Consider the following 26,589-nt stretch of genomic DNA (forward strand, 5'->3'; position numbering starts at 1 on the left):
CTTAGGATTAGGAAAACTAAAAAGAAAAACGAAAAGGTGGGGTACACTGTTTAAAACATACATACGAATAACTACATAAACCAGACTACACATATACAACAATACTATTGATAAATATAAAAAATAAATATACTAATATATACTTTAGCATACCATAAATACCTAAATATTAAGACGTACTCGCGGGAATCTGTTAGTTTGATTAATATTGCAAGGCTGATTATAACACTCCAATTTTTTATTAATGAAAGCTATAATATCGGCGTAATGAACTATGATCCAATAGACCGTTACAGATAGTTATTGGACCGGTTCCGTAGATCAATTCTGCAATCTCAAGGTACCTATATCTTATGTTGTCTGTAATAGATATTGATGTTGTAAATTTGGTAATGAATGACTTAATATCACTTTTTAATAAGATATAACATACTAGCTGTTGCCCGCGACTTCGTCTGCGTTTGATTTTGTTTTTTGATGTGGCATTAAATTTAGTTGTAGATCTAAAAAAAATTAAAGTATTCAGTATCGGTAAGCCTTAAATAAGGGGTTTGCTGCAGTCCGCTGAGGAGTTCTGTCCTCTATCTCCAACTACAGTTTGGGCAAAATTAAACACATATTATAACCGCTAAAGTACAAAAATAATTATTTAAATCGGTTATAATTTGTCGGAGTTCTGGTGTAAAATCGTCAAACACTCATCCTCTCTCCCAAAGGAACCGAGCATAATGTCGGGATAAAAAGTATCCAATATTACTTCTAATACTTCCAAGAATAAATGTACAAAGTTTCATGATGATCGGTTTAGGAGTTTTTGCGTGAAAGCGTAACAAACAAACTTACATTGACATTTATAATATTTGTAGGGATACCGTGTGATGACGGCAGATCAGAATACAGTTATCATAACCGCCTTCGCCTGGTAGGCCACTACGGGAACGGGCAGATCCCTCTGTGCTCCCTCGAAAATCTACTGCGATTACCGACATTTCCACCACTGATGCCATAATAAATTGGCTTTCCAACAATATAATATAATCACAGTATATAATTTAAAATACCTGACTCTCATGTTACCATGGTTAAATTATTTTCTTCTGTAGCAATCAATCATTTATTTATTCATTCATTCTGAATAAATAATGAAATATCATGTATTCGGGCGCGACCGGAATTCGCAGACATTACTCCCACACGAAAGCTTCCAAAATACATTCGCTTTAGGTGACGTTATATTTTGTCGCGCTAGGTATAAATAAATTTAAAATCAAAAAATAAGTTTTCAATCTATTCAAAAGTTACAAGTTCTCTAGAAGAACTATAGCTATTTATATAACTCCACGCAGTGGCGTGCACAGGGTTTTTGACCAGGGTATGCATAAAGCAGGTACATGACATAAAAAGGAAAAATTCCCCTCCAATACGAGTTATATAAAATAATTTGGGTATGCAGTGCTTTTGTGCATGTATGAAGTGCACGCCACTGAATCCACGAATTGCGAGGATGTAGTTGCAATAGGCGGGGCATATAATGACGAGCGCATACCGGGGACGGCTGGCACAGAGCATCTGTATCCTTCATCATTTTCAACCCATTATCGGCCCACTACAGGGCATGGATCTCCTCTCAGAATTTATATTATCACCAAACCTACCTATTGCCTTATAAAGATAAAACCTATAATATATGGCTTTGGAAGTTTTTACTAACAAAAGCTAATATGGTTTATTTCGTCAGTTTTTTGAACTTTTAAATTTCTGACTCACCCGAAGAATGAGGAATGTTGGTATTGGATATGCGTGATACATTCTCATAGAATGATTTAGCAATTTCCTTGTCGTCTTTAAAAGCAACTTCCAAAGAAGGATGTAGGCAGGATCTAGCCTACATATCTTAAACAAAAGGTAAAGTGGACAGTACATCAAAGACTAGAAAGAATAAAACGAATGAAATAATCCTAATTACGAGTATGTTATAAATGCAAAAGTTTGTATGGATAAATGGATGGATGGATGGATGTTTGTTAATATGTAACCCAAAAACTGCTCAACCAATTTGACTGAATTTTGGAATGGACGTAGATTTAACCCTGGATTAACACATAGGCTGCATTTTATCTTAGGGAAATGTAGGGTTCCCGCAAGATTCATGAAAAACCAAAAAAACCGCGTACGAAGCCGCGGGCAACGTACGAAGCTAGTATTCTAATAACGTCATGACGCCGGTGAACGGGTCTGATAACAACAATCTCTAGTAGCGGAATTTATAATTCCTGAACTTCTTTTGATCTGGTCGAAGCCTGGTACCAACCAGGCTTCGACCGTAGTTAACTTTGACGACAAACATGTGCCGCCACGAGGTTTAGCGTTCCGGTACAATATCGCGTAGAAACCGACGGTACATACTAACTAAAAATTTAAATATATAAACCTCGCGAATAACCTAGCATTTGTAAAATAACCCTTTTCTCTTTACCAGTTGTAACTCAACCTGTAACCTTACACTTTTAAACCTGACCGCAGCTAGTAGTATTGTATCGCCGGCTTTGTCAGTACAGTCATGGTCTGGTTGTTGCAACTTGCAACGTTTAGAACATTATTCAGTTGTAATTGATTGCTTGTCTGCTTACGAGAAAGGGAGAGACGGTATAATTATCATGTCAGTGTAACGTCTGTCAAATGTCCGTTTATACTTAACTTTGTTGGAAGGGTTCTAAAGTTTTCACCAGGCGTTCATTCTGAAAGGGGTTCAGAACAAGGATGTATTTTAAGCATTATAGAATAACTAGCTGTTGCCCCTGTCTTCGTCTGCTTTACTTACGGTTTTTTAGATATCCCTCAGGAACCTTCAGATTTTCCGGGGATTCCTGTAGTTTTCTTAAGGATTCCTAATTAATACCAAAAAACTTTAGCCCATGCCACTTCATGATAATTTAGCTTACTGTTGGCAAAAAAAAAGGTTAAAATCGGTTCAGTGGTTTCGGACCCCACAGGGTACAATCAAACAAACAAACAAAAAATCTATCCTCACTTTGATATTTATATTATTAATAATTATTATTTAATGAAACAATTAAAATTTCAGTTTCACGACTAAGGAAAATATCGTTAAGAAACCTGACACATCAACCAGAGGGTTCTCCATAAAGTTCTCAAAAGAGTGTGAAGCCAACCAATCCGCCTTTGCGAAAGTGGTGGACTAGGGCCTAAACTTCTTATTCTGGGAAGAGATCCGTGCCGAGCTGTAGTCTGTAAGCAGGTCATGACCGGTACTTATTAAGAAAATGAGATGAATGTTAAAAGAATACTGGGTAGAGTCCAATTTTATTTATTACCTTTCGGTGGATCGCCGTGCTAGAAGGCTCATCGGTGACCTTGCCAATAAAAAACTTAAGAGTTTGGAACATCGTCGCAAGGTTGCCTGCCTTTCGGTATTCTATAGGATATATTTCGGAGAGTGTGCTCAAGAACTATTTGATCTAGTTCCCCCCCTCGCCTTTTTACCATCGAACCGCGAGTCACCGTAAGGATCTGCATCCCTACGTGGTCGATATACCGCGGACGCGTACAAAGCGCTACCGCTAGGATCTGGAATGAGTACTTCTTACAACATGAGTACCTTCAAATCAAGAGTGCGCGCTCCACCTTAGGCTGCATCATCGCTTACCATCAGGTGTGATTGCAGTCAAGCGCTCGTCTATAAACATAAAAATAAAAATCGTGAGCACCTAAAAGTAGTTACAACTAAATCAGAATTTCTTCTTTGACAATAGTATAACGTTTACTGTGCAGACAATTATATACGAGTAATTAATTACCTCTTCCGTTTACTGTACCACGTGTCTACCAGAAATGGGCCTTATGTGACTTTTTGATAATTTGGCGGTTACTTTGCTTGACAAAAATATACTTTAAAACTAGACTGGAACATCACAACAAAATAATTCATTTCTTCATTACTGATTAACTTTTGTAACAAATGTGAACATTGAAACGATGAGTTACGAAATAGCCAAGTTAAATATTGCTGTAGAGTATTTATCAATCATAGTGACCTGATTCGAGAGGCTGATAGCTCAAATAAGAGTAAATAGATTGAGAAAGTTAAGAGGATTTTCCTTTGATCTCCGAACTTATACTGAACTTTATCTTCGTTTGGAATCACACTTCTGTTCCGTCCAATTTGTTTTATAGAAATGGAACAGGTTAGGTAATAAAATTGTTTGTTGAATTAGATTTGCTATTATAGGTAGCAATGAAACTGATAATTAAGAATTCTTAATATTTTCAAATTCAAATTCAAATTCAAAATTCATTTATTTCAAGTAGGCCTAATATAAGCACTTTTGAAACGTCAAGTCTGTCTGTTTGTTTGTTGTCTGTCTGTTTTATTTTATAAGTACAGAATTTGATATGAATAGTAAGTACCGAAACCCATATTTTTGCGATCTTAGACGATTTACGAGTATTTTATCCCGTAGGAAGTGTTTTTAAACATCTCACTTTGTTAACTTAAGTTAAAATAAAAATCAACAACAAATTTTTTGTGTCGGTGTCAAGTAAAACACATTTTTTTTGCTGTTTCTATTAATACACTGAACGGTTTGCAAGGCAGGTAGGTAAATACACGTTTTACTTGTGACCGATATTTTGGTAAAGTAAATAAAAGTATAGATACCCACTATCTGTACTTTTATTTGCTTTTAAGTCAAGCTCTAGACTAAAATATTCAAATTCCTTTAAAAGGGACCACTTTGAAGTTACACTTAACCCATTGCAGAAATAATTATTAAAATCAGTTACGAATGAAGAATTTATAATAATATAATAAATAAATAAATTTCTAATGCCCATTTGTTAGTAATCCAACCTAAGCAACTAAGCCCGAACAAAATTTATTAAGACAAATTGAGACAGTTCTCTTATATTTTAAAGTCGGGTTATAGTTGACCAAATACGGCATATAAAGTAAAATACCTATGTAATGCATGAGAGCACTATCTTTCGTAAGAATATATTATATTGCGTGAGTCACTGAGTCTGTATTATAAGGTAGGTACTAGGTATTATTGCCCTACTTACCTGTCAACTTTTAATTATCTAAAGCTTCTGAAAGTAGGAAAGTATTGGTTATACGTTTTTTTAATTTGAAAAAAGAACAAAAATTTGTGTCCCGCTGAGATACTAATATAAGTACATTATAGTTAAAAGATGTATAACAAGTATGTTCGTTAAAGGATTAATGCTTAAAACTATCATGTTGGTATCTGTACGTTTGTAGTTATACCAAGTATTTTTTTGGTATAACTTACATGTGACTGTGAAAGACTAATCTTTGTAGAGCTAGAGGTAAGCCATTCAAGTATGTACGCAGAAAACATCGTCTCGAGGATTAATACTCAAAAATCCCATATCGGAGTCTGTACTCTGTAGAAAGGAGCAAGTATCAAGGACGAATGCGCGCGCGCCGGTTGTTCACCTCGGCAAGAATGCGCGGGACCGCGGGCCCTCTTGCGGTCGGCCGTCGGACCGGTGTCGGTGTCCACACGAACCGCTGCATGAATTGCCTATTAGAATACCATAAAATCGGGTTCGAATTGTTCATTCATAGTTTAATCATAAAACATTGACTTGACATAAATATACGTGAATTCTATTTTTTCTTACTTGTCAAACTGTCTTACTTGTTAAACAATTCTTTTCGCTTTTAATTGTAAAGTTGATTTCAAATTGATATGAAAATGGTAGAAACACACTTACATATAGAACATATCTTTTTACTGGGTTCATTTTCATTTTTTTAAAGCACTTGTTTTATTAATATTACGTAAACATAATTTACACTAAAAAGTAAATCACTTGTTTTTTTATATTATTTAAACATACTTTACACTAAAAAATTGGCTGAGTGTAGCCATTTATTATCTCCTCTTCACAGATTTATGCTGGTACCTTATTGCACGCCACGAACAGAACACATACAAAATTTTCACTAAATTATATGCTAGGTCAAAAAAGGCAGGTACACAATGTCAAGTCAAAACCGACTATATAAAAGCATTGAAATGTGAGCTTTTAGGTCATGTGATTTATAGTGCTGTTTGAGGTATGTGACGCGTAGGCAACGAGTGGTCAAAACGTCGTCCGCTCGTCTTTTAATTATAAAACGACAAGGTTGTGCCGACTGTACCATAGTCTGCACAACCTTGTCTTCCTTAAACTTTAAGCCAGACTTTTTGGATTTTGACACATTTTTTTCTTCCGAAAGGATGTCTGGCTTCTCAAGTCCTTCTCATCTCTTATTTTACTACTAGCACAGTAGTTTTCTCTATGTCACGTAACATAAAGCTCATATTCCAATGACTAATTTCAGGCGATTCGGTTTTGAGTCGCTATTGTACGCGAAGGGCATAAAAAAGCTATCTTTTTAGTCTTATTTTGTTAATTTAAAACTTAACATAGTATTACGTACACAATTTATTAATAGTTTTTTAGAAAATTAAGCATACTACCCTCCCGTAGGTTTAGACTTAGCCACAGATTTCTTATGACATTAAGAGTTTGTGGACTTAACACTAAAAAGTCTTTCTACCAACGATCATCCATTTTTCATAACTATAGTATTTAAATTTAAACATTACATAGACCTAAGTAGGTACTTACGCATAAACCAACGGGCAAACATTAATTTATGAATCAATATATTTTTGTACCTAATCAGTTTAGGAGCAACCAAACGTAAGGGATTCCTTATTTTGCTATGGAACCTCTGAAAACAGATTCGACTGAACGAGATCCTGTAAATAACTCATGGCTTATGCCGTAGCAAACTTTTTATTCAGTCTAGTTTATTTTAGCTTGCCCCAGTAACTGGACGATAGAAGCCGTATCAATGCAATTCAAACGATTATATTGATACGGTTAACATGCGAAGGTTAAATTAGTTGCTTATGGTTGGAAATAAAAGGCCTATTATAATGATATCAAATATATATAGGGGTATTATAAAAAGGTTTTTAGTAATATGACATTTAAACATAAAACATCTAATTAAGCTATTAACTATCTTGTTAATCTTATTATATATATATATATTTCTTGTGTGCGTGTGTATGTCGCTGAACTCCTCCTGAACGGCTGGACCGATTTGAATGAAGTTTTTGGTATGCGTTTAGGTGGCACCCTGAATGGTTTAGATTCACAAACCAGCCGGACAGATGGCGCTGGGGTCTGCTAGTTACTATATAAGTTTTGCGCATACGAATTTCTTGCGATTGTTGTATATTGCCACCATTTTGTATTTTTTGCAAAAGCCATGAACAATAGTACAAATTAAGACAACATGAATTTTATTTGAGATGTAACATACTAAGATAACACTAGCTTGCAAAAAATTAAACAAACGAGTAAATACAAAACATATACATACCTTACCTTTTAACAGTCTTTATCACATACTTAATATGCTTGTTTAACCCTGCGTAATATCCTTCCACGATATTGTCTGCGAAACGTTCTGTTAACGATTCCACTACATTTAGGATTATAAGTCTACGTACATATCTAGACTAGACTAGACTAGAGAGGGTAGACTTTCAATTCATAAATCCTTTATCAACAATCCACAATTATCAGTGTTCTAGGGCACAATATAGGCCGTAGTCAAGGTACATAGAAACGATAAGGTACAGGCCTTGACCCTTCCAGTCGCACCCGATATCAAAGGGTTTAGATAGAGAAGGGATAGAGTACTTACAAACTACAAGTATTAGAAATCATATGAACGTAATGAACTCCTTATAAATAGTACCTGCTCGCACTTCATTTTTAGTAGACTGACTCGTCAACCTTGATAGCGATTGGTATTTGCAGGTGCAAGTAGGTCGTAACCTCCTTTAAATTTTATGGTACAACCTTAAGTGCATAAAGGATTATCGTACCTACAGCATGAGAGCTTCTCGGTTCTCATGTTTAAATTACTGTGTATTATTTACGTAAGTATCTATGTGGGAAAACTGTCACCGTACAGGCGTTTACTTACTGGCATGAAAGAGTATAAGAAACCAACATATCCGTATAAAGAGGGGCCGTTAGATGCTCATGTAAAAAAGTAGAAGTAGAATAATTACTACCCTGCGTCTGCGTGAGGAAGCGCGTAAATTTGCGTCCTTATTGCGAAAAATCGTAAAACGCTTACTTAAACCGGTTCGCATTGTGATGAGTGATTTTGCACCCAAACGCGTTCATAAAGCTCGAAGCCTTGGTTTGATCTTAGCTTTATAAATGCAATTTTTATTATGAACCACTTGTTTTTATCCACTGGTAATTAAAGTATATTATGATTTATGTCATAATGTGTTATGGACCTAAACACACGATTCAGTTAGGTAGGTCCAATTTCGAGTGAATCACCGAATCCAACTCGGATGAGCAGCGTAAAAAACCCTTAGTGTCTGAAGACAGTCTTGGAACAGTGCGTGTGGGCAGTAATGACTTACGGATCGTGGTCGCTTACTATGGGCCTCTTCAGAAGGCTTAGAGTCACTCAGCGGGCGATGGAGAGACCTATGTTAGGAGTATCTCTACGTGATCAATTTAGAAATGAGGAGAACCGCAGAAGTACTAGAGTTACCGACATAGTTTAACGAGTCGCAAAGCTAAAGTGGCAATGGGCGGGACTCATAGCTCGGAGAACCGATGGACGATGGGGCCTCAAGGTGCTGGAATGGTGAACGCAACATTGGTTGGCCCCCAATTAAGCGAGTCGATGTAAGCCGCTGGAAACGAGCGGCCCAGGGACGAGGATTATGGAACTCCCTACAAAAGACCTATGTGCCCCGTAGTGGATGTCAATCAGTTCAAGTGATTGTGATGATGAGAATAACATATGTAATTTAATTTAACTTTTTTCATAAGCTCATGTCTTGTGTTATTTATTTCTAGAAACTTATGATCATCTTTATCAATAAGATATAGTGTCTAAACACTTAAAACAGACTGACTGGGTATATCAATGTATACAGTTCTAGTTAATGTAAACTATGTTCACGGGTGGCTAAGTTTACTATTACCATTAAGTATGGTAAAAACAAACATTCTTTGATCAATGTATCACTCCTATGCATTTTAAGAATCTACGCTTATACTGAGGAGTTATTTCTGTTTGTCAGTTTACTGCTTAGTAAGCCCAAATCAACCAATTTACAAAAACTATTTGCCAAGTAGGTTTAATTTGGAGTGTAATTTTTTCATAACACTAGTATGATTACGTGATAACGTGATACTAGTTAAATGATAGAGCTTCTTACTTTATAAAATAAAATAAATCATAGATAAATCTGTAAATTAATATGTGTAGGTGTTAATGTTATCCAATATCATATTTTGTAATTAATATTATCTGCAGTGCAACGGCAAAGTCTATTGCGTTATTGATTTCATTCCTAATACTAGACTTATTTTTAACATGGAAGAAAAAAAATAAATGTTATTTTTTTCTGAAATATTATTTTATCGTAATTTTCATGAAATAATAATATTTGAACTTACCTAAAAGATAGGGTTCTCATAAACAGTAGAGGGGAAACACTCATATTCTTAAAATACCGTTTTGCCTCGTAATTAAATTTTAACTTAGGCTTTATTTAAAATTTCAACCACATTATGAAAGTTTAAAATTGTCTAACAAGAACTTTACGAGACAAAAACATAAAGGAACTGTTTTGACCTGTTCTAAAAAATGGAATGAATATAGTAAATTCAAGTGGACTCCAAAATTCATCAGTTGGTTATTAATCTACCCACCGCACAAGGTTTATACCTATTAGTAGAATGCAATGATTGCGGAATAGATTCTGTATGATAAGGAAACTATATTTTTGTCGTGCATTTAATTATTATCTCGTTGGATATAAAAGCCAATCAGCGTAACTTGTTACTCGTTGATTTTTGACTATGTGATCCATTAAATTCTATTATCAGATGGAGCGTCAGTCAGATGGGGTCATAATATCAAGGCTTTTCAATTATTAAAAGCTCAGAAGCGTATACCGTATAGGTAAGCTTGTGAAAGGTTAAAAAAATAATATAACATTTCGCAATCGATTGTTTTTAACTTTCGGAACCTTTAACTGTTGCTCTGACTTTGGTATTTAACAACAGAATTTTTTAAATGCACTATTTGTTTAAATTCTGTAAAGACTGTGATTCTCAAAGTGATGACTGATGGTTCTGAAACATGATCGCTTACTATAGGGGGATAGAGAGAGATTTGTGGGGAGTATCAAATCAGAAATAGAGGAAAAATTATGTTCTAGAGTTATCGACAGAGCTCAACGAGTTGCGGAGCTGAACGACAAAGCTGAGCTTGAAGGATCGACAGCTTTTGGGTTTTAAGGTGCTCGAGTGGCTGACTCGTTTTAAAAAGCGTAGTATTGGTAGACGCTACTAGTTAGCCAGAAGATCAAATCAGTCGCAAGAAGTCACTGGTTACAAGCGGAAGCATAACCCCTCAGAAATGCCCCCTCCGAAATCTATGTTTATGATAATAATGAGAGATTCTTAAAAAAGGATTGTAACAATCTTTTAACTTTTTAATTGGTTTGTGGTATCATGCAGATTGGGTAGTTTAATATATTTAGGTAGGCTTTCTCGGAGGGAACTAAAAACCCGACAGTGATTAAATGAAGGGGTATTTTATAAAGAATCTCTTTGTTGGCTGATGTTGCAAAAAATGCGAAACGAGTCTCTCGCAAATTTAATACTTCACAGTGTAGTGACGCACCCGGGAATGTAGGAGAGGAATTCCGCAACAGAACAACGGAAAACTCATTTTATACATTTTTTTAATGTCTGCGCAATTTTGTAAAAAGCTTTTTCTTAGCTTACGAGATTTTTTGTTTTATAAAAATGAGTCCCAGTTAGTTCCTTGATGGGGAAAAAGTTCTACCTTTTTCTTACCATTTGCTTAGTCTAACCCTTTGCCCTAGCTATGTTTAACTTTAGATTGAGAACATAATGCGTAAATCAGACTTATAGAGGCAAGTAAGGGAAGTAATAAATCCCGAATATCTACTACTGAGAATGCTGTTTTTGCAGTAGTTAGCTTCTTGTGACATAGCTCGTCCGGAGAAGTACTGCCACCGTTCTTATTCCTGCACCACCAAGCAGTATTGCTGTATCCCAGTCGAAAGGGCGTGGCGTTGTTACAGCGACACGAGACTAAATACCTGCGCCTCAAGTTCATGGACTGGGCAGCATATTTTGTTCCTTGCATGCCCTACGAAATGTAACTATGTTAATAGGAAATCGTTTGCAACTCACTATCAGGTGGGCCATAGGTTTCTAGGCTAAAATGGGTGAAGACAAAACCTTCTTCTTTATTTTGCTATAAATCCGTATGGATAACACCAACCGACGGAAAGCCGCAGTGGTTTTGTCGGACTCGCATCGACTAAATTCCCACGGTTTACCAACTCGTCGCCTGGTTGTTGGGTCACAGGGACGCTTTCGCATAAAACCGCAACGAGGCTTAAACCTACTAAAGCTACTATAACTTACTTCGCTTACTAAATAACCCTTAACAGCATCAGACACCAGGCGCTCAGGAATATTGTGCCACGATACGAGTTCAGAATTTTTCAAGTGCTTGGACATGTTTAGTTATATATATTGATTCAGTGATATTGAGTTTCCCTTGTGTGATTTTCACTCGATTCTCCCATATCGTCTTTAGATGTGAAGGTAAAATAATGCCGATTTTGTTTCTGTAAAGTCGTCATCACCATCAACTTTTGTATTGTACTGCATTTATTTCAGACTACAAAGGCCCATGTGTTAGTAATTTACAATAAACTTAATGTCTTTGTTAGTTAACATAATGAATGTTGTTCTAAAGCTGTCACCCAGTGTGCTTTGAAAACACTATCCTGTCTGTCAGCTAAAACCTTCCGATCAATATTATGGAACTGCTCTCGATCGTACGTCTGAGGGACGTGATATTTTTCCTGATAATTGCGAAAAAGCCATCAACTCGGTTCGGTTAATTAAATGGTACTAAGAAATTCTTAGAAAAAATGATTTTTGTCTAGCCCGGGAGTCGAACACTGGACATCATAAATAAAATATCAACGAGACAGTCATAACTATTTACTAATTTAATCAAACCGGTTATAAGTTTCTGTGCAAGTGCGATTTTGGGTGTTGATTTTTGGCTATCATAAATAACGAAAATAGGTTAGTGTTCGACATTGAAACGAGATTAATCGGGCGCGTCGTAACTCTCGCGAACTAAGGATTGTGGCCTGGCCAGTCGCCAGCTGCACCTAATATTCACCGAGAATACTTCGAGAGAATTATTTACATGATTTTTTACACAGACTAAACAGTTTTTTTGCTGGTTATGTCTATAATAATAGATCAATAGATTTCTCACGGCTACTCACAGTAAGGAAACAGTTTCACTAAATTGTGTAAATAGTTTTCTTTTCATATCTTCTTCCTTCTAACTATTTTTTTCATAATTAGACACAGAAATATAAAATATTGTTGCGCGTGTTCTTTGTCCATCCATATTACGTTTTTTTCAAATCCCGTGAGAAGCGTCTGTTTTCCGGGTGAATAGTAGCCTATATTACTCTCCATCCTTCTACTTGGCCTACATTCAACCAAATGCCAAAAATCAAGACGATCAGTTGCTTAGTTAGGGCGTGAAGTAAAGAAAAACAAACAAATATGGTATGGATATCCAAACCAAAATAACCGATAGTAGTATAAATAATAATTGCATAAAATATACCATAAAATATGTCCAACGGTTCTCTTATGAGCGTAGTATCTATCCGAGACGCTGGCGCTGGCCTCTGAAGACTGCTAGACTTAAGCGTTGCGCTGAACAAGGTCCAGATAGGTCACCAGTAAGGCTAGCACGGGCAGGAGATAAAAATTATACCCCCGATCATATCCACTGACAGCTTATATAATTAACGTGTCCACCTGCTAAATCACTGACACATGGAATAGGAGAAGTTTATGCCCGTTTACTAATACACACATATTATTTAGATATTATTTTCACTTGTGCGCCAGTGCACTGAGAGTTGATAAGCTATGGACGAAGATACATTTTTATCCTTCCCCCGGGGAGATAAATGTCTCCTGCCCATGCTAGTGCTGTTGAGTGGACCAATTTTTGGGACACGATATGTATTCAATGCTTTGTGTCCGATAATCATGGGAACAGAGTCCCAAAAAACGCATTGATCATGATTGGTCATTATTAGGCATCTGTACAGATATTTAAAATAGAAAAAACAGAAATTCGAGTCTTCCGGTGATCCTAGAGCGGGCAGTTACCTTGGCCAACGAATTAGTTTGACCATCCAAAGGGGCAATGCTGCCAGCATCTTTTCAGTTCTAGGAACTGTCCTCGCTACGGTGATTTCGAGGACGTTTTAGATTTTATTTAGTTTTAAATAGGTTATTTTAGGTTATATTTATTTTTCTATTTAATGCTTAAATTAAATAAAAACAGAAGGTATTTCGCTTTTATTTATAAGTCATATTAAGTGTATCATGAAAAGTTGCCGCAGAGAGGTTGGTTTTCATAGTTATTTTAGTTGTACGGTTGTATAAAATTCCAGAAAGCAAAATTCCAGTATATTTTGCAACCTGCTTTAGAAATTTATTTCGTCTAAAGCTTCGAGAAGAAAAATGAATTTTGTTTTGCAGAAAATTCCTTGTTGGTACCGCAAATGTTTTTACTTCTGGGTTATTTAAAGAACTAAACGTGTTTGTCGAATAAGCATTTGATTTCTTACTGATCTTTTTCAACTGAATTAGTTTTTATTGCCACTCAAATGAATTCTACCTACTGTAGTTTTCAAATCTAAATTTTGCTAACCGATGTAAATAGATATGATGCAAAAGTGGCGACGAAATTGGGTGCGCTACAATCCATGTAGGTTTTCGTTTCAGGAATCTTTAAAGAATTAAATTGTAACATACAACGTTAGTTTTAATAGTAGTAGAGGTTTTTGTGACAGAGCCGAGGAAAATAAGCTGTAAATCAGTTTCGCCAATGCAAGTCAGATTTGCAATTCGAAAACGGGTGCCTTTTAGGGGACATAGAATCATCATGCCTTCAGTATTAAGGGAAAAGATGTTGACTGAATTGCACGACTCTCATTTAGGCATCGTTAAGAGTAAAAGTAACGCCCGTCAGCGCATGTGGTGGCCGCAGATGGACGCGCACATCGAACGCTGGATCGTTTCATGCGTCCGAGGACGTACTACCGTCATGCTTATTTCTGCCGCTTAGCAGCATTTTTGCAATGCTGTGTACCGGCGTGAAGGGCGTGTGAAGGGGGTGGTGGTGGCTGATGTAATTGCAAGATTAACACCTACAGCTGAAGTTGATCGACAGTGCGGAACGTTGCAGGACGTTGTTCGTTGCATGCCCTGCCAAGTGTTGCTTTGTTTATAGGCGGTGGTTTTCCACCCACCATCAAGTGGTCCATCTGCACAAAAAAAAAAAAAAGTAATTTAAAAACTATTTCTTAAATCTTCGTTAAGTAACGAGCCTATTCAGTTAGGGATATGCATTTTAAAAGATGTAGAAGAAAATGACTAGCGTGATTCTTGAAATGAATTTAAAATAGATATGTATTATTCCTTTACTTCCTGGCAAACTAATAATGATTGAAGAGTCATTAGCGGGCAAGGAAGTAGCTGAGACACTGACAACAGTAGTGTATATACATCCGGTCATTAACTCTAAGATGTCTTTTCACTCGCTTTTAGTTGTTCAGATATAACAATAGTGAAAATGGCAGTAAAAATTCTTAAGTTTTATTAATCCGCAATATTATTTATTTTAAAACGGAAAAAAATGGTTTTTCATTATGCTCATTATTTCAAAAGGCCTGGCGTGTTCCATTTTTAAAACTATATAAATAATAATTAACATATACCTACATTTTTTTTACTTTATTACCGACCCGCGCCGTGTAGGCTACGGTTGTTGACATTTTACAGTTTACCTCACAATGTTATCCACCGCCGTTAAAGCAAGTTATATTTTATTGTATGAATTAAAAAAGCACATCACTTTCAGTTTTCAGGCGTGGATCGAACTAGGTCCCTCCGAAAGGAAGGCCGAAGCTTTAACCACAAAGCTATCACAGTTCTTATGTACGCTACGCAAATGTTATTAATTAAAAAATACACGTCCTAAATATTCATACCTTCGTCGTGTCGATTTGCGTGGGAGAATTAATACAAGCATCTACTTAGTATACTCGAAGGCGGGCTCGCACTATCTCACGTACCTACATTGTTATTTTGTCTACGGGCTTGTCTATTCTTTGTTATTTTTGTATCGCTTGAGTAAGCTATTATAGTAAAACTATGTAATTACGACTTATGTAACTATGGAACAAGAACGAATAAGGTTTTTCCACAACACCGATTCGGACGATTCATTATTTCATTATGTGAGATGAAATCTCAAACAAAAAGGCAAGTGCGAGCGTTACCAAACTTTGCTGATTTCAGCTTTTACTGATAGTATGGGTGTACCTGGTAGTTATTTTTAATTTATTGTATATTGTTGATTTTAGATTGGAGAATTCCGCTTGTAATTTCAGTCGTATCGTTACATCGTGTTACCGGTGAAATCCCCGAGTTATGGCTTCACAGCTAAACAGGTCTTGGCGAAGTTTTTGCAGAGATATATTTCATCCTGGAGATAGACATAGGAATACTGATTCATTTTATTAACAAAAAGTGAAAATAAACGCAGAAGAGATAAACAGCTAGTAAAAACTCTTAAAGCCCAGATGAACAGTTTTAAACTTTATAATATCAATGTTGGATTAAAATAGAACTCCATCTAAAGATGTTTTCATTAAAGTTAATAAAACAAGCGATAAATTAATATTATGGTATTATGGTTCCTAAAACGTTACGTGTCAAAACGTAATACTGACTCTTTTCTTTCTTCAAACACGCACGTTATCAAACTGTGACGATAACGCGTCGATTAAGCGGCACGAATTGAATCATTCTAGTTTGTGTCCTAGTAGACACGCAAACTACCGCATAAAGTCATATTACACCGCACAAAAAGGATTGAAAACATTTGTGCTTTGGAATTTATTTAGTAAATATTCGATAATATAGCGTTTATTTCCTTTTGTTTCAGGATTGATCCGCCAGTTACTCAGACTGAATACCAAATGGAGAACAAAAAAAATGTCACAGCAACCCAACAACCTCTCACACAACAGCATCTCATGGCGCATCATGTCCACCCCGACCAAATATACACTCCGCAACAATCACAGTTACCTGCACACATAAACAACCAGTCTGCGCAAATTCAGCCGAATGGCGTCATGCATCAGTTATTGCAAAGTCAATATCAATCGAACATGAACGCACGATCGCCGCTCCTAGAGAACAGGCACGAAATATATGGCACCGGACATAATCACGATTATGCGAGACATTACGGAGCTAACGACAATTATAATTATCCACAATCACCACCTCGGCTCGAAAGAACAGAAATCCATACAGATCACAATGTAAATCACGAATTACTGCATAATATGCCTAAAGGATACAACGCAGAAGTGTATCAAGACTATTTAAAACGTAACCCACCGAAAGATAGTAACCAAATATATCAAAACCATCAACCTAATGTAAATCAATATAGACTTAATGTTAATCAGTACGGCGCGAAGCCGTATCTACCTTATTCAAATAGAATAGGGCCCCAAAGTAACACTGAGTTATTAAGAAAACAATACAATGAAATTCAACAAATGAAAATGCAGCATCAAATGCATTACCAAAATCAGGCGCAAATGCATCAACAGCAAAAATTTGCGGAACGGCAACTGCTACTGCAACAAATTCATGGTGTTCAACCACCTCCCAACTTACAAAATAGTATATACTCAGACAGTTCTTACAGAGATTTAGATCGATATAGTAGTAAAAATGATTTTAAGGAGTACAGCAGCACGGACTTGTCAAAAGACCTAGACAGGTACGCTAAGAATAATGAATATAAGGATCTACAGAATAGACAATATCACGAGACTCATTGGCAATCAAATCAAAGTGATTTCCGAGACTTAGATAGGCAAAGACAAGAACAAGATAAAGTAATAAGTAGTTCTCCACCGTCAGACTATAACAACCAAAGGAATGCCGATATGATTTCACCTATGAAATCAAGTGAGTCTAGTACGCCTAGTATAAAGTCACCTTCGTCGGACAGTCGCCGCAGTAGTAGTGGCACGCAGGCGTTACGATCTCCATCTGCCCAACGTATACCTTCAGCTCCCGTCACTTTATCTGGAATGCTTTACAAACAAGGCTCGGATGGTCTTAAGGTTTGGCGCAAGAGGTGGTTCGTTTTATCGGAATACTGTTTATTCTACTACAAAAGTAAGTATTGTTTTTACATCTGAGATTACATCAAATGTCAATTAAAGTATCTTAATAATCTTGGTAATTTTGTAACGTTATAACCTTAATTTATAAATATATACACCAAATTGTACTCTCTTGATATGTATTTATATGTTTGTAACTACTTTTTTTTTCTTTGGTGTACAATAAAAGTGTATTAATTAATTCATTCATATATGATTAAAATACGTAAAATGTATTTATTATTAGGCCAAGATGAAGAAAAACTCCTAGGATCCGTCCTATTGCCTTCATACAAAGTCTCGGCGTGTACGGCAGAGGATAAAGTGATGCGGAAGTTTGCTTTTAAACTGGAACATGCAAATATGAGAACATACGTGTTAGCTGCGTTAGATCAGGAAGCTATGATGAAATGGGTGAAGGCGCTCACATTGGCAGCCCTTATGCAAACATCCAAGTAAGCTATCACCTACTTACTTAATATGCACTACTATTTAGACTTGCTTTTAAATTAAGCTACATTACACAAAAAATTATAAACCGTTCTTTAATATAACATAATTTCAGAGTTATTATAAAACTTTACTAATGTTATAAAGAGGAAGAATTTTTTGTTTGTTTGTGTGTTGTCTTTTTAAAAACATTTTTAATAAATTGTCGACGTAAAAAATTTGGTAGAACTACACCTAAATTGAATGCCAAAATCTCTCAAATAAACTTTCCTACGGACTTGCATTAAAAACAAAAACTCGGCTGTATAATTTTCCTCTTTCTCAACCGCCCTGTTGGTCTACTGGTTAGAATGATCTACTCTGAATCACTAGGTCCCGGTCCGGATTTTTCTGGTCACTCTTTATAAGCTTAACTCTCTTTATAGATTATGTATTTACTTATATATTTATATCCTTAGCAATACGCTGAGGTTAATGATGATTAACCTCAGCGTATTGCCACTTATTATGTGCGCGCTACGCTATAATGATAGTATGTACAAATCTGTATCACAAAAGCTAGCTGTGTTTTCGATATTTTGTAAATCTGTCGCTCTAACTGTTAAATATGATACGAAATCCAATTTAATATTAAGAGCTCAATCTTTATATGAAACAAGTTTCAAAAATTTATTCAAAATCAAGACAAATTATTATTGGATAGAAGCAGGCGTTACTTTGCGGAAATCCATAATATATTATGAAAATTAAGCTTAATTTTCATAACAAATTATTAACTTTATAAACGTGCTCTTTGTTTTCAGTGAGCAGCAACAAAAACAAAATGATCGGGCAGCTGCAAAAACAGAGGTGCGTATTATTGTGGGAACTGACAGCCAACATTTACCGATGCAGGTGACCAACAATTAGGTCGCCGGAGCATAACCAAGGACAGATATTTCCGTGCCGTTATAACTGCGGATGATTTGTGGATACAACATCAAAAATTGGTAGTGTAATTAACTTATATAACGGGTCCGTTGCTCGTTCAGGTATACACTTAGCGAACGAACTCATTGCTTCTTCGAATTTGCATGTTCGGTCATAGAATCAAATAAGATGATGTGATAGTTTTTTGTATACGAGTATGAATAATTTATGCTATTTATCACTGCTATTACGTATTACAATTACAGGTTATTAAAATAATTTGTGATTTCCAGTAAAGTGGAATCAAAATGTTTTTTTTCAGACTTACAAAAAAATAGTTTTTTATTATTATTTCTAGAGGTAGGTACGTTAGAACTCTGTTATTAATAAACAGAATTGAAAATTATTTTTTATTTGAAACGATATACCTAAGTCAAGGTCTGTTTAGAAATCCAGGAGAAATCGAGTGAACAATTCAAATGTTATAGCGACATTAGGGATTTGAGTACTTTTTAAAGTAACTTGACTGTGTGCTTTCGTAAAGCACCATTTGATCAAGTGAATCTTATGATAAAGACCACTACTACTACTACTACACAATAATAAGTATTGCACGGATTACAACTCTTTTATGGTTTATGGTTCGTAAGCAAGTTATGCTCGTCACAATAAAGCTGCTGATGGTGAAGTATCGGGAGAACTCCTCATCACTTAAAGCTCTAAGTTTGGGAAAAGAAATAATTGTAAAAGGTTATAAGCCTTTGACATTTGGCTTAGATAATTGCAAATCTATAAATTATTGAAAAGAGTAAAAACATTTTTTTTAACCGACTTTTTTTTAACTAAAAAGCAAGAATAAATATTTTCTACAACATTTTCAAGTAGTTGCCAAATAAAATGTAGAAAATACTGACACTTTCCTTGCTACTATATAAAATAGGGAATTCTAAGTTAATGCTCTATTGAGCATTTATATATTTTGTTCCCTTTGCCAAGTAAAATGTAGAAAATGTAGTAGAAAGTATTAGTATCTTGCTTTTTAGTTTAAAGTTGTTTTTTTTTTAAACAATTTTTGTTGTTTCACTAGTAAACCAGCGCTGAATTGGAAACTGATTTGACATATTTGATTTGGAAATTTGAATTCAAATTGGAAACCGAATTTGAATTATGTGAAATAAATCCGGTTTATTGGTTATTTATATAGGTATATTTTTATCATTGTAGGATGGCGATGAGGCAGGCCCTACGTACGCAAATGCTCCACCTAAACCAAGGCGAGCCAACGATGGCTATAATTCACCCAGCCCTGACATGTAAGATGACCTATTTACCTATTGTTTGAGTTGCTTCTCAAAAATTGATACTTGAACGGATGTTAATTTTCTATGTTTTGAATGATTTTACAGGTATGATCCAAATTATGATCTACTCAAAAAACCTGCATCACACTACAGTCAAGCCACTAGTCACACTCGATATCAAGACACAACCTACAGCACAAAACAGGAGATTTACACAAGCAGCCCGCAATCACCACCCATGCAAATACCGTACCAAACGAACAGACCTTACGACATGCAGCAACTTTCTCTACCTTTAACAAAAACAGCTTTCGATGATCCTAATAAAACTCCAAACACTCCATCTATGAATAAATCTAATCCTCAATCCCCTTATTTTGAAAATAGGTCTAGAAATCAGCAGCAGAAAACGCAAGAAGACAAAATTGAAAACTTATACGAAAAAAAATCCAGTTACAATCCCTTTCTGCAAGATTATGAAGGCAGAGTTGAACAGAATGTGAAAAGTGATGAAAGAAATAGAGCTGGCCTAGAATCAAATAAAACATTGATTTATAACGAAAGTTACCCTGAATCTAGAACCAGCTCAAAAACATACGTTGATTCAAATTTATATGGGCAAGAGGTGTATGGTGATGTAAATATAAAAGCTAGTAAAACGAGTACAATGAATGAACGACTGGCTGAAAGACGGACTCCTGATGCCTATGGCAGATCAACAGCTATGTCAGCATACAATACTGAAAAAATTGGAGACTATGAAGATATTTATGCAGCATATGGAAATGAAACCGGTAAAACATACGCTAAATCACCAAATCCATCGCAATCCCGAGACACGATTAGTTTATCTAGCCACAAATCACCGCAAGATCAACCTACTAACTCCGTATGTATTTGAGCTATTTATAGTGCGTCAAGTTTACTTAAATTAATAGTAATTAAAAATATATTTATATCGGTTTCAGGTTCCAGAGAAGACATTTAGTGGTCCATCAGTCTTACGAAGGAAAAAAATGCAGGCAAGTGGTATTCAACCACCAATGCCACGCCCCCATAGTGCAGATTTTCTAGAGTATGAATCTAAAAATGAGGCATTTTATAAAGTAACGCCAGCTTGTAATACGCTTGAGCCATCCAAACAACCACCACGTCCAAAATCTAGTCTCGATATTAACTCCTATTATGATCCAAGTTCAGATAAATATTATTCCGAAGAGAGTTATGCACAAAAAATGCGACAATCAGCACAATATTTGCAACAACAAGGTCTAAGGCCAAAAAACATACAAATACCTTTAGAAAAATATGCAAGTGGTCTTGCTGAGAAACAATTACATTCACCCTATACTCCACCCCATAACAATAACTATGAAACTGAATTCAGTAACAATAGGATTATTCGTGATAATGTTAGTTATAATTCGAAATATAGTGACATTGAAGGATTGCATTCTAATTGGACGTTAAAGGAAAAAGATTTAGAAAATCAAAAAGATTATTTAAACAGAAGTGGTAGCGTAATGAGCGATGGTTCACATATCAGTGCGTATGTGAAGGACGCTGGTAAATTTGATCCAGGGATTGAAGGATTTATGAGATCGGCTAGTGCAAGGCTGCCATCATCTGTAGAACGAGAAGGAGAAAAGAAAGTACAGCAGGTAAAAATATTATTCGATTAACAAATTATTTGCTCTAGCCGTCTGAAAGTTGCAACTATTCGCTTGTAATGTGTCTATGCTGCTATATATATGTTAAGAATGCGAAATTTATTTCGTGAACAAAGGAAACGCCAATAAACACATTACAAATTAATAAGTTTTTCTGGATAAAAATAAACAGTGTGTATGATTCAAATCCCAAATATAAAGTATATTTATACACCAAATTACATTCGTTAATTTTATCATCAATTACACAATTATGTTTTAGTTCCCCGGAACCGTTATTTGCTCGGGCTAAAGAGCAGTCTGTTATGTCATTTTCTGGTCCATTAAGATCTCCCGTTACTATATGTCATCTGTCCATTAAAACATCACGGGTTTTTAGTGCTAAATCGCAACTACAGTACTTTGAGTCTCCAACATCCATCGATCCTTCAAGTTTTGCACCTTGATTTTAATTTTATATTTTTTTACCTATTTTAAGCGCGAAGAGTCTATGAAAAGGTTGCTTGAGTGGAAGCAGAGAATGCTTCAGTCTCCACTAACTAGGAAGAGTACTCCAGCTGCTATTTCTCTAACTAGGTCTTTGAACCAAAGCCGCCAGTCATTGAGATCTGATCAGTATAAACCTAAAACGTATAAAAATGCTTCCTATAACAGCTATTCTTCGGACGATGAAGGTATGTTTAAATTTATTAAATAAAAAGTCAATTTGTAATAAAAAATATCAAAGTGGAATTGATACAGCATGATAGTTCATTAGACATAGCAGTGTACTTTACAACTACAGTAATTTAGCATGTTTATGTATCTTTTATAATATTTTATTGCATGTACTATTTTAAGAACGAAAGTATCAAAATATATAATATTATTTTGATAATTTTGTCAGTATATAATATTTTTTTACTGATGGGTAAATTGTAAAAAAATCAAGTAATTAAAAAAAATACGAAACTTCATACTAATACATATTAATTGGGCATCATTATTATTTAAACGTTACGTTAATATTATGAAAAAGTAAAAACGCCAAGTAGATATAAGTAATATTATTTTTATTACTATACAATTATGGTTCCTTTTGCATATTATGTTATATTATACCAACATTGCAACTTTACAACAATTTAATATTATGATGACTTCGCTTTAAGGAAAGGTACCTTCCTGCCTGCCTGGACATAGTGTCACTAACACGATATTTTTTAAGTTTAGTATAGGTGGTGGACTATAAATATTGTTTTGGTGGTATTGTATTAGTAGTTGCACACATTTAACACTTCATGTTTAAAAATATTTTTTTTAATTTATTTACTAACAAATAATAATTACTTCAGAACAAGCAAAACTCGTTAATTTCCTAATAAACTTTCTCTTGAAAAAATAATCAAATATTGGTTTCGCTTTTGCACCCCAGAAGAGACACCGGGCACTGATCTGCAAAATACGAGTGATAAGCAGGCAGGAAGGTCCCATAAAGTAAATAACGCAAGTCCATCCTTTACGCGACTGATCTCTCCGCACGCGCTTAGCTCTCCTTCACTTGCAGAACATAATCCCACTAAAGATACTGAAATCTCGAAAAGCACAGAAAATGTGTATGAAAATATATTTTGTGCCATTTCAATCCCTAATGTAGTAAACGACATTATTGACAATAGCACATACGATAAAAATATAAGCTGCGTTTTTTCTAGTCAAAGTTCAAAGGTAGTTGAAAATCAAGATGGATTATCGAATGAAATAGAGGAAGATGGTTATGAAACACAGAATAGTGAAGCAGAATCTGAAACTCAAATTGAATATACTGATAATGATTTAGATGAAGTGTTATTAGCCTCAGATAATGAAATTGAGAACCAAGGAGGGAGCAATGAAGGCAAATTAAACATGGAAAATATAAAAATGGATGAAATAGAAACAGACATGCCACTAGAAGCGCTTTCAGTCCGCACTTTAGGTGAAGATCATTATTTACCTATGAGCCCGCGAAAAATGTCAGCAATTGAGCCTGCTCATAAAACAATATTAGAGAATTTAAGCGTCTTTGATCATACAATGCCTGTAACTTACGAAGATAATCCTTATGTGGAAATGAATTTGGGGATTGAAGAAGATGACATGCAGACATATGAAATTGTTTGTGTAAATAATGGTAAAGCGGAACCTGTTTATATGGAATTAAACCATGTTATGTCGGAAGAAACAACCCCTGAGGATAAAAAGGTTGATTGTATAGATACAGCATCAAATTTTGCAGATACTAAAGAACAAACCTTGAAGAGAATATCCAAGGCAGATAAAAATACTAAGGAAAAAGCAGAAAAATCTGATCTTGAAGATGAGAATTCTAAAGATGTATCACTTGATACACCCTTTTCTAGATTTAGTATTTCAGACAATTTTCGACCTGCATCATATTATCTCAGTGGTAGTAGAACTATTTTAGATAGACAAGATAGTTCTGACAGTGATATTCTCCCTCCGCCGCCTATTCCAACTTCACCACCACCATTTGACAACAATATATTAGATGAAGAACTCTCGAAATATATTTTAGACAAACTAGACAAATCTGATTTGGCCCAAGATAATTCCATAATTAAAATGTTGACTAGTGAAAATCAAAATCTAAATAAAATGAAAAGAAAGACAACGTCTTTAATGATATACGGAAGTCGTACTTCAATTCATGATACACTTACCCGGGGTGAAAAAGTTCGCAGCAGTAGAGCAAGCTTGACACAAGAAAGAAATAAAGTCAATGATACACCAAATAGTGTGCTTAATACCTCTATTATAGAGCAAAATGTAATACACTGCAATGAAACAGATTCTTTGAGAAGTTATAATGCTGATAAAGGCTCATCTAGGTTATCAGTAGAGTCCGATACTAGTAGTAGATTTGAAATGGCTCCTTCAAACATTTCTTCTGAAATTACAAGTTTGGTAGGATCTGACTCAATGGTTGAGTTAAGACACCCATATGAAGCTTACAGTTTTGAAACTGTTATGAAACGCAGACCTCTTTCTGATGATTCAATATTTGAGCTGACGGAATCCGAAAATGTGGATCCACATACAAACTCTTATAACTCTAACTTTGAAGAATATTTAGAAACTTTGGAAACATCAAGAGCTGAAGTTAATATTAAGAACAATAATACGAATACTTCTATTTTACCAGCAGCTACAAGCAGTCCTTTTATAAATAAAAATAATTCTTTGGAACATATTCAAAATAGACATATGCGTTCTTCAAGCAACTCTGATAACCAAAATGTGATAATGCATTCGGACGAAGATAGAAATAATACAGTAAATACATTTAAATATAATAATCATGCTTTTGATTACTTAGGATCACAAAGTTCTTGCAGTTCAACTGGATTGCCAACATCACCGTTATCATTTTACAGTAAGAGTTTTAACAGAGATACATTAAAAAAGAAAAACTTGAATAGTGATATCATGGCCGATAAAATTAAAGAATTTGAAAGCGAAAAACAAAATTTCAGGCATAGCATTGAAACACCAGTATCTTCTACAACAACTGGGTTTCACAGTAGGGAAAGTTCAGCTGAGCATAGTGCACCTTATTATTATTCAGATCTTTCCTCACAAGAACATATTAATGTTCTGCCTTTGTCACATTATTTGAAAAATACCAATATTCACCGTAAATTGAATAATCAACGTCGAAGGGGACCAATGCACAGAAAGAATGAAATTTCACACATTCATAATCCTATACGTGATAATGATGTTTTAATATCAAGTCAACCTTTCGATTTAGCTACTTCATCTAGAAGCGTTTCAGTTGAATTCTTAAGTGTTGTTGAAAAAACCCCAGATATTGACTTAAAAAATATATACGAATCTACGAATATCAAAACATCTAAAATACCAGAATCGATGAATTTGATATCTAGCCTTGGGTGTAAAAAGAGCCCAAAAAATAAAAATTGTGATCAAAGCACTTTCTTGGAAGGGAATAATTTAAGTCATAATGGAATACATGGTAGCCCTTCACTTAAAGTTTCTTCCGGCAGTATGTCGTCCCATTGTAGTGGAAATTCATCAAATACCGTGTATTATGACGCCGAAACAGAAACTAGTGCTTATGAGAATGTTTTGTACCAAGGGGAGAAACATTGGGATGAAGACATTTTGTGGAGAGATAATTTAAGACGAGTTTCACATAGACATGCTCGTTCTATGGACGATTTAGACACTATGCCTGTTGAACGTACAATAGCGAATGGATCGTTTGGAAATGCATCTGCTTTGAACAGTATAAAGCGCGTTAAAAAAAATATCCACGAGAGAAGTATAAAAAGCGTGACTTATGTTAATTGTGATATTCAAGGGCAAATTCAAAGAAACCAAGACTGCAACACCCTTAAAAAAATAAAACAAGGGCTTAATGAAGAAAAAAATGAAAATGATGTTTATGTCAGTCTTGTACAAGAATCAGAAATAGTTAACGAGCAATGTGATGAAGGAGCTTACGAACAATTAACTTTGGGTTCTCCAGAAAATTTACTTGCGGTACAAGACTTAGCATGTAATTCTCAAATAAATCAGGTGACGAATAGACGAAAGTTTGAAATAGATAGGGAGAATCTACGGCAGTGGGATTTAATGTCCAGTGGTTTAATGAAAAGTGAGGTAAGGCGTGTGCGGAGTGTAGTTGCAGGATTGGGCACAAGTGCACCTCTGTGTAACATGGAGGCAGACAGTGCAAGCAATGAAGGTATCCTATAACATAATATGGCCCTATAAGGTACAAGATGTAAGTTACATTTATCTTGT

General features: G+C 35.2%; 1 protein-coding gene across 5 annotated transcripts in view; it reads left to right on the forward strand.

Annotated features, from left to right (window-relative positions):
- LOC120633601 overlaps positions 1–26,589 on the forward strand; it is a 63,778-nt gene that overhangs the window by 26,910 nt on the left and 10,279 nt on the right. For 3 of the 5 annotated variants that reach the window (XR_005659200.1, XM_039903829.1, XM_039903830.1), the window contains exons 2-8: positions 16,202–17,460; positions 17,695–17,902; positions 18,701–18,746; positions 20,031–20,119; positions 20,213–20,996; positions 21,076–21,768; positions 22,256–22,451. Coding sequence is in view for 4 of the 5 variants with exons in the window: in XM_039903829.1 (XP_039759763.1) it covers positions 16,236–17,460; positions 17,695–17,902; positions 18,701–18,746; positions 20,031–20,119; positions 20,213–20,996; positions 21,076–21,768; positions 22,256–22,451 (3,241 nt within the window). In the remaining variant the exon portion in view is untranslated. Of the gene's footprint in view, positions 1–16,201; positions 17,461–17,694; positions 17,903–18,700; positions 18,747–20,030; positions 20,120–20,212; positions 20,997–21,075; positions 21,769–22,255; positions 22,452–23,191; positions 26,570–26,589 lie in introns of all 5 variants that reach the window. The other 2 variants (XM_039903827.1, XM_039903828.1) reach the window with 2 other exon arrangements.

Source organism: Pararge aegeria, chromosome 22 (assembly GCF_905163445.1).
Source record: "Pararge aegeria chromosome 22, ilParAegt1.1, whole genome shotgun sequence".
NCBI lineage: Eukaryota > Metazoa > Arthropoda > Insecta > Lepidoptera > Nymphalidae > Pararge > Pararge aegeria.